The sequence below is a fragment of the Barbus barbus genome (genome assembly GCF_936440315.1).
Source record: "Barbus barbus genome assembly, chromosome: 36".
In the NCBI taxonomy this organism is placed as follows: Eukaryota; Metazoa; Chordata; class Actinopteri; order Cypriniformes; family Cyprinidae; genus Barbus; species Barbus barbus.
This window is the reverse complement of record NC_136714.1, coordinates 16,483,815-16,493,154: the sequence shown is the minus strand read 5'-3', so window position 1 is coordinate 16,493,154 and position 9,340 is coordinate 16,483,815. Positions and strand designations below refer to the sequence as shown.

General features: G+C 35.7%; 1 protein-coding gene across 2 annotated transcripts; it reads left to right on the top strand.

The window, feature by feature from the left end:
• The first annotated feature begins 76 nt into the window (after positions 1 to 76).
• lifrb (LIF receptor subunit alpha b) lies at positions 77 to 9,278 on the top strand. Of its 2 annotated transcripts, none has more exons than XM_079394777.1 (18): positions 77 to 221; positions 1,870 to 1,995; positions 2,735 to 2,922; positions 3,000 to 3,150; positions 3,245 to 3,475; positions 4,477 to 4,603; positions 4,719 to 4,843; positions 4,936 to 5,072; positions 5,202 to 5,355; positions 5,965 to 6,026; positions 6,106 to 6,325; positions 6,401 to 6,598; positions 6,760 to 6,861; positions 6,961 to 7,125; positions 7,217 to 7,330; positions 7,487 to 7,580; positions 7,692 to 7,755; positions 8,233 to 9,278. In XM_079394777.1, the coding sequence occupies exons 2-18, from the start codon at positions 1,935 to 1,937 to the stop codon at positions 8,608 to 8,610; spliced, it is 2,571 nt and encodes an 856-aa protein (XP_079250903.1). In that variant the 5' UTR covers positions 77 to 221; positions 1,870 to 1,934; the 3' UTR covers positions 8,611 to 9,278. The 2 variants fall into 2 exon arrangements, with proteins under 2 accessions (XP_079250903.1, XP_079250904.1); XM_079394778.1 differs by having other exon boundaries at positions 80 to 221; positions 1,873 to 1,995.
• Positions 9,279 to 9,340: the final 62 nt, after the last annotated feature.

Sequence of the window (9,340 nt, the reverse complement as noted above, 5' to 3'; positions counted from 1 at the left end):
CCATTAACACAATCTTGTTTCGTTTTCCAGTGATAATCTCGTAATTTCCCGCACGCACTTCCACTGAGATCCTCCCACTACACGTTCTCGTTCTGACACTGAGAGCGAACCGCGAGTCAAGCTCTGACAAGTTCTACATTTTTAGTTTAGGAAGAAAATAATTGAAGGAAAACAGCAGCTGATTCTTTTTGAGGCTTTAAGGCTGCGAACACTTTACACAGGTGGGTGTTTGTTCTCGTAATTTCAATTTTTAATGAAAGGCTTTGTGTAATGTTGGTGTTCTCAATAACACGAATCAACGATCCTATATTCTAACTACACTCTTAAAAACAAAGGTGCTTCACGATGCCATAGAAGAACCTTTTTGTCTAAATGGTTCCATAAAGAACCTTTAACACCTGAATAACCTTTTTGTTTCACAAAAGCTTCTTTGTGGTGAAAGACGGTTCTTCAGATTAAAAATAGGTAAGGAAGAGATGGTTCTTTAAAGAAACTTTGACTGAATGGTTCTTTGTGGAACCAAAAATGGTTCTTCTATCTATGGCATCGCTTGAAGAACCTTTTGAAGCACCTTTATTTTTAAGAGTGTAGCTGACATGTGAGCTGGATGTGTTTTGTGGCATACTACTCTATTATCGATACTGTTCACAAAGAGAGATGAGCCATGCCTGTTTTTGCCTCACTTATTGATCATTCTGCTTTATTAGATAATGTAGACATTGGTTTTGTGCCATAATCCATTCTTTAAAATAGTGAATAATAAATGTTTTGTAAAATAATTGTTTGTAAAATACGACTTTTTAAGATAAAAAAGTAGACACATGGTGCTGAAATAATCTGGAAAGATTGATTACTTTGCATGTGTAATATATATAGACATTTAAACACACACACACACACACACACACACACACACACACACACACACACACACACGGAGAGAGAGAGTCATTTAGCAACTAAAGAGATTTTCTGAACAATTGAACTCTCCACACAAAAAATTAAACCATATGTTGCAAAATCAATACAAATGGAGTTCATATGGTGTAAAATTATCCAGATGGCAAAGCAAAATATATAAAGGATATACAAAATGTCATCCACAATGTTATCAATGTGATATCTAAAATGACAGCTCTTAATATGAATGTGTGTCTTGATGTGAAAAATAATGCTTTCTATTGTCAGTAATATTCATTGGTACTCTTGGTTAAACATACTGGATCAGCATTTGATGTTTTGGACATGCATTTGTTTAGACCGAAGTATGTTCAGTCACCATCTGTGTGTGTTTACTGTTTGCTCATTTTCATAGCCACAGGTCATAAATGATGATAGTCTTATCCATAATAGACTTCAAGCCTCTAATTTTCCAGTAGTAATGCACCAATAATCTGGATTGCTGCTTCGTGATGGCCTGAATGTATTTTTAAATAGATTTTTATTCAATGCTCAATCCATTTCTGGTTTCATGAGCAAAACATTTCATTTTTTTTGAAAGTCTTTAAATACTTCGTCAACAGTTTCTTCTCTAGAGTTTTTCCATCAGAATAAGAAAAGCTGTAGGCCTACTATCTGTATTTCTGAATCACAAATGAGTTGAAGGGTTCATGTCCAAATAACAAAAATCAACAAAATCATCTGTTTTTTATTTTAAAAAAAAGAAACAGTTTGGGCTGTGGTGCAGTGGGTACACAAGGTAATGCAATTTGATTATGTGTTGAATCATGTCCTAATGGTTCCATTTTCTGTCACACTACCTCTAAATCCTGTAAATTAAAGTGGAGAAAGATAACATATTTCCATTTCTTGTACCTTACTGGAAGATGTTATTCAGCCACGGTTAATTGAACAATTTTGTTTCCTTAGCAGATCTAATTGCTAATGGAGAAACTGGTGAGCCATTACTTGTCCAGAATCTCCTGAGGTCTATCATGTCAGGCTGGCTTTTATGTGCATTGCTTTTTTCTCTGATTGGCCTAACAGAACAGGATGGTGAGTCTTAAATGCATTTAACTGTTGTTGCTAAACTTTTAAAGAAACAGTTCAACCAAAAATTTAAATTTGCTAAAAATTTGCACCCTTAAGCCATCCAAGATGAGTTTGTTTCTTCATCAGAACAAATTTGGAGATATTTATTACTTGCTCACCATTGGATGCTCTGCTGTGAATGGGTGCCGTCAGAATGAGAGTCCAACATAAGAAATCCACAAGACACACAAAAAGCTGCATGTTTGTAATAAACAAATCCATCACGTCTTAGAACTTCAAATGAGTCCTCTATCCATAATATTGCTTTTTCTAGTGAAAAAAAATAATCTAATCTGAATCAAGAAAGAAATATGCACAGATTAAGCAATGTTTGAAAGCAAACAGTCCAAAATAGTCCTAGTGATGGATTTGTTTCTTATAAACATATAGCTTTTAATTGATGGACTGAGTCGTGTGGATTATTGTGATGCTTGTATCAGATGTTTGGATTCTCGTTCTGACGGCACCCATTTACTACAGAGGATCCATTGATGAGCAAGTGATGTAATGCTAAATTTCTCCAAATTTGCTTTTTGTCCAAAGAATCAAACACATCTATATCTTAGATGGCCCGAGGATGAGTTCATTTTCAGAAAATATTCATTTTTGGGTGAACTATTCCTTTAATAAAACAATACCATCTTATTTAAATTGATAGTTGAGACCATTGAGAGAAAAACTGATTTATTGTATAAATCAACAGGACACCCGGCTCCTATAGATGAGGTGAAAGTGTATTATTCAGAAGAAACCTTTTGTGCATTATCTGATTGTGGTGCATGGGTGTTGAGCGTTACATGGAGAGATAAGTTTGCCGAAAATAATGAATCCGAGAAAGTCAGCTACGACATAGAGGTCAGTCGTACTGAACAGACGACGACTGTTCACAATGTAAGTGAGATTTTTTTGACAAAAGCAGTGGAAATATATGTCTAAGGTCATTTTGTAATGTCAAATAACTGTTTTAGGAAACTATACATGTGATGCTAGACAAAACATCCTATTATCATTGGAAATGGACTTCACCTATACCGTTGCAGTGCACTTCCCATTCAGTCAAACTTAGGCGCCATAATGAGCATCACATTGGTGAATGGACACCATTATACACACATGAAGGTTTGTAGCCACAGGTTGTTCTTATAATGTATGCGCCTGTTATGCAAATGAGGAAAACAACTGAACTACAACTTTTTTGCCTATAAAATAACAGGACGAGATCTAAATGCTGCAACAACAACTGTCTATCCTCACGATCAAGTTTTCATGGTTGGGAGTAACATCACGTTCTGTTGCATCGTGGAAACAGATAAGGTTCCATTTGGATCCGGATTTATCAATCGCATCAGCAACAGGACATACATCACAAAACCAGTTCCATTTGAAAGGCCTTATGTACACGACATACATTGTGATGATTCTGGCTCTTCAATATTTATTGGCTGTAAGTCTAAATGCATCCTATTTAAAATTGTTTAATTTAAACCAATCAGTTTTGAAATGACTTGCAGTGAATAAATCATAAGCAGCTGGACTTTATTTTTTATGAGGTGATGATGATTAGATGATTAGAGATTTTTTTTATATTTAGCCCACATATTGGATTATGGCCACAATCTGGCCACGTGGGAAATTCCCACCATTATAGCTGATGAAGATGCTTGGATGAGTTGGCAAAATGTGATATTTTCTTTGGAGAATGGAAGAAAGAAAACACCCAGTAACAATTACTTATAAGTATAATTTGTGTTCATGTATGAAAAAAGGATAGCACTATAACTTGATTAATAGATTATTATTTAGAATTAGTAAACATGAACTAACAATCATAGTTCAAAAGTTTGGGGTGGGATTTTTAATGTTTTTTTTTAGTTTTTTTAAAGTCTCTTATGCTCACCACTACTCTACTACATTAATTTAGACAGTAGAAACAGTAAAATTGTGAAATATTATTGCAATTTAAAGGGGAAAGGGAAAGGGAAAGGGAAGGGGTGTGTGGCAAAGTATGGTGACCCATACTCAGAATTTGTGCTTTGCATTTAACCCATCCAAGTGTACACTCAGTAGTGAACATACACCCAGAGCAGTGGGCAGCCAATGCTGCGGCGCCCGGGGAGCAGTTGGGGGTTCACTGCCTTGCTCAAGGGTCTCACCTCAATCGTGGTATTGAGGGTGGAGCGAGTGTTGGTTATTCACTCCCCCCACCTACAATCCCTGCCGGATCTGAGACTCGAACCCATGACCTTTGGGTTACAAGTCCGACTCTCTATCCATTAGGCCACGATTTAAAATAACTGTTTTCTAGTTTACTGTCAAATAATGAATCCTTGCTAAGTAAAAGTATTAATTTAAAAAAATTACTGACCCCAAACTTTTAAACCATGAATACCAAATGACTTAAGTTGAGTTCTGGCCTAAATTGTTTAATTTCATTGGATGCTACAGATCCCCCAGATGACCAGAATCTTACATGTATAACACGAAATCTCAGCTCTGTGGAGTGTCACTGGGAAACGGGTCGAAAGACCCATCTGACTGGTAACAGAAGGACAAATTATACACTTAATGGAAGGTAACCACACAGATGACAAAATAGTATCTATTCTAATGTACAATGTGAATCATGCATGGTTGCTCTCATCATACTGGATTCAATTTTCTGATGCTAATTGTTTTGCTTTTGCCAGAGTTTGTGAATTTGGTAAATGTGTCATACATGCGGAGACGAAGCAGGTGACAAACTGGACCCTGATTGCCAAAAATCCTCTTGGTGTAAAGACTCTCACTGATACAGCTGACCCTACACGCCGAGGTAAAACTTACAGTATTTTAAATATTTCTTAAATTTTGCATGACCACAACATTTAATTGTGAATTTAATCATCTATTTTTGTTCTTGCACAGTATGGTTGAGAGCACCCAGTGATATATCTCATGCTGCTGATGCAAGAAATGTCTCTCTTCGGTGGAGTTGGAACGAGGAAAACTATGCTTTGTTTCCGATGATTTGTCAAGTGAAGCTCAGTGGAAGCATTTACAATGTTGGTGTCATCAGATTTTATCTTGCATTAAAATCGATAAGCATTCTATTTTATCTTTCCACTGTTACCACTTGCAAGGCCTTTACATGCATTCTCACAAATGTCTACACATTTTCATCTTTCACAAAGAAAACCTTCAATGGAGTGGGACTTTCGTCAGTTGTCCTTATAAACCTGCAGCCCTTTGTTAAATACACAGCTCAAGTAAGATGTGGGTCTCTTCAGCACTTTTACAAATGGGGCGACTGGAGTGAAATTACTGAGTTCTCCACTAAAGAGGACAGTAAGTATGCAGAGGATTAACATATTTGTAAATATAGTGTCATTAATTCATATATCTGATTTTATTTTTATATATTCTTTTGTGAGTGTGACATTGCTTTTAAACAACACTTTAATATACTTTAATATATTTTTTTTACATAAAACCGGTTGTCTCACACATTGATAGAAAATAGCTTACTTCCGTGTTTAAAAATTTTTTGGACAAGAACTTAATACTGAATAACTTACAATGTGCGCAGTTTGTGGCGATATACAGCGCCGTTGCGCTACAGGTGTCCCGAGTTCGAATCCCGACTCGAGGACCTTTCACGATCCCACCCCCTCTCTCTTTCCTACTTTGCTTCCTGTCATCTCTGATTTATCCTATTTAAAAGCCAAAATAAATCTTTAAAAACTTACAATGTACACACAACTTACATTTTACTGTGTCTATTTTTTTTCTCTGCCAATGTAAATAGCTTCAAATAAAGCCACAGAAATATCAAACACTGCACAGTTTACTTTCTGAATGAGTTAGTGTTTTTAAACTAATCAGATGAGTAAGAATGATTCATTGACTGCCAATCAAATATGAGTCATTTGATTTGCACCAATATTCTCTCTTCAGTTCCAGAAGCAGTAGATGTTTGGATTCATTATTCTGAACAAAATACATCTGTCCTGTGGAAGGTAAGAGCAGTTGGATTTGGCACTGCTGTCTTTTCTCTGCTAATAAACAAATAGAATAACCCTTTTTAATGTTTTATAGCCTCTAACTCAACAACAAAGCCATGGGATGATTACGGGATATGAAATTACCATTGGAAACCCTAAAGGCGGGAGCAGAAAAATTAACAAAGAACAAAATTCACAGCTGTGCTACAACATCACCTCTGGGAATGAAAAAAGTGATCGAATCATCACAGTCTCAGCAAAAAACTCTGCTGGTCTTTCTTTTCCTTCTACCATCATCGTCCCGAGTTATCATGGTGAGATTCAAAATGCTGTTTTTAATTGGCTGAAAAGGTTGTGTTTAAATTAAGTTTTTATAATTCTTTTCACAGACAATGAGGTCGATGTAAGCCATATCAGTAGCAGTAATGGTGGCTTTGAAATGTCTTGGGAAGAATACCACAATTCTACTTGTGGCTATGTTGTTGAATGGTTTCCAACATACAAAAAGACGCAGTGTGCTGTAGAATGGGAGAAGATCCCAGAATGTGACAGTGGTGCTGATGCCTGTGACACCTGGAATCAATCTGGTCAGTTGGGAGCATAAAGATGAATCATTTGACTCACTTCTGATCTGTTTTTGTTCTGTTACTGAATTTGTGCATGTGTGTATTGGTTCATCAGTGATTCAGTGAGCTGTGGTTACGTTCAGAAAGGGAGGATAACAGCTATATTGTTCTGTTTTTCACAGGTATTTTTGAGGCAGGAGTGAGATACACTGTCTCTGTCTATGCCTGCACAGATGATTCACCAAAGCTTCTCAAGAGGATCGAAGGTTATGCTATAGAGAAACGTAAGCAGACAAGATTCAATATTTAAAGGAAATACTCACTCAAAAATGAAAACCTCACATTGTCTTACTTATTTTCCATTCTGCTATTTCTGTTCTCAGAACCGGGGAAAGTTGAGAATCTGAAAGTTGAAAATAAAGGAAGAAATGTTGAGCTTTCCTGGGACGAAGTTCCCTTAGAAGAGCAAAACGGCTTCATACGAGGCTACAAGGTCATAACATTACTTTCTGGTTCTGAAACGATTATTAAAACGGCAACGACAAAGGGTAAGTTCATTCTCTAATTGACGCCCACTTTTTTTTTTCTTTCTTTTTTAAAGATTACATTATAAATGGACTTACTTTGTTTTAATTTTAGAGCCTAAAGTTAATTTGGAATTAGATCCAGGCTCCTATACCTTCCGTGTTAGTGCCTTTACATCTGGAGGGGAAGGTGACTATGTTGCACACAGAATGAACTATGGAAAAAGCAGTAAGCATTTAATTATGTACTTTAATAATGTTAAATATAATTAATTATAATTGAAACCATTAATGATTTAACTATTTTATTACATTTAATAAGCAAATATAAATGCCATTGATGAAATGTGATAACATTGTGTGCAATTTGACAAAATCTTCATAGTGGACCAGATGATTGTAGCCACTATTGTGGGTTGCAGTGCAGCAACTCTTGTCTTCATGATCATCACAGTCCTTTGCTACAGGAAACAGAAAAGGTATGGACAATTTTCCAGTGTTATGTCATATATGTTTTTCAAATCCCAATATTTTCTATAGATTTTCTATTTTCAGCTGCAATTAAAATGTCACTCTTAAAAATCCTTCAGGTTAAATAAACGGTTGTATCCAGATATTCCTGAACCAAAACTTGTAGGGGAATGGATTACAAAGGTGAGTCATCAGTCTGATTATAATTTATAACTTTCCTAACAGATTTTTTTTTTAGTAATTATTATAATCTGCATGTATGTGGGTCACAAGCTTATGCATACTATGTTCAATTCTAACAGTATAATGCAACAAACTATATACTTGGTCATAGTAATCATAGCAAAATAAATATGAGTATCAATTTTAAAACAGAAGAGAAAGCATTAACCAAATCTTTTTGTGGTTGATGTCAAAGAATGTGTGTATATTAATCTGTCACTTGATAGAATGATTAAATTAGGCAGATTCCAATATGGATAAATTACATGACATACCCATATGCTCAAAAACTATGCAAAATCAAATAAGTTATGACCCATGCAGGCCACATTAATAATGGTTCAATTGCAACACAAACACTTGTTTTGTGTGGTAAATCATTGGCTTAATAAATAAGCTTGAGAATGTTTTGCTACCATGTTGGTTTGTTGTTTCCAGGGTATTTATTGTACCCAGATGACCGAGGGGTACATGAAGTGTGAGATCCAAGAGGTCCACATTTTAGAGCATCCTGCGATGTCAGAAAGTCTACGTGGCCTTGACCTCATCACCTCTAACTCCAAAGTGGTTCCTACACAACAGTTCTACCAGAACATTTCTGAATCTCCTGCTGATGTCTCGTTCTGTCCTGTTGAGAACCTTACCTCAATTATTGAAAACCCTTCTTATAATTTGACCATACCAGCACCAGTTGGTGTTGCTCAGATATCCGATCTTATACTGGAAATGCAGGATGCTTACCTCCCTGCCCCTAACTTTGTTCAGAATAATTTTGTTGTCAAAGACAGCTACAAGCCCCAGTCAGCAAATGCATAGCTCCAGTAGATCGACCTCAGTGTCATGTCTTACCATGCACACCATGTCTATACAAATTATGGCAATGTAAATGCCAGTGAATTCATGTTATTAATAAAGTACTGTACTGTTTTCTCAGCACTATCTCTTGTAAAATGAGTAGTGAAATGCATTTTTTTTTAAACACTGTGATAAAAAAAAGCTGTGACCACCTTTCGAACTGCCTCTGTATATTTGCATTGAATTCCGCTATTTATTTACATTTATGGTAACACTTTAGATTAGGGAACAAATATTCACTATTAACTAAGAGTTTTCCCTCAATAAACTCTTAATTTGCTGCTTATTAATAGTTAGTAAGGTAGTTGTTAAATTTAGTTTTGGTGTTGGGTTAAGAGATCTAGAATATGGTCATGCATTAATATGTGCCTAATAAGTAGGCCTACTAATAAACAGCCAACATGTTAGTACATATAAGCTACTAGTTAATGGTGAGAATTTGTCCTTAAAATAAAGTGTTACCACATTTGTTTATTAAATACATGCTCTCAACATCTGTGACCCCAATGAATCCAGTTCATGTTCATATTACCTTGATGTTGCTAGCATTATGCTCCAATAGCAATAGTTCCCTCTTGTGGCCTAAATACTATGTTGAAATATAAAAGATTAAAGCCATGATGAACACAAAAAAGTCAAACGTGTACATATTCTAGATGTTTGTGCTTAAAGACATGAAAGTGTGGTTTAC

Bases quoted from the DNA above. Each gene is read 5' to 3' on its own strand.
- lifrb (XM_079394777.1), top strand. From the start codon at position 1,935: ATGTCAGGCTGGCTTTTATGTGCATTGCTTTTTTCTCTGATTGGCCTA. The intron at 7,581-7,691 runs GTATGGACAATT...AAAATCCTTCAG, and splicing joins TGCTACAGGAAACAGAAAAG to GTTAAATAAACGGTTGTATC. The intron at 7,756-8,232 runs GTGAGTCATCAG...TGTTGTTTCCAG, and splicing joins TAGGGGAATGGATTACAAAG to GGTATTTATTGTACCCAGAT.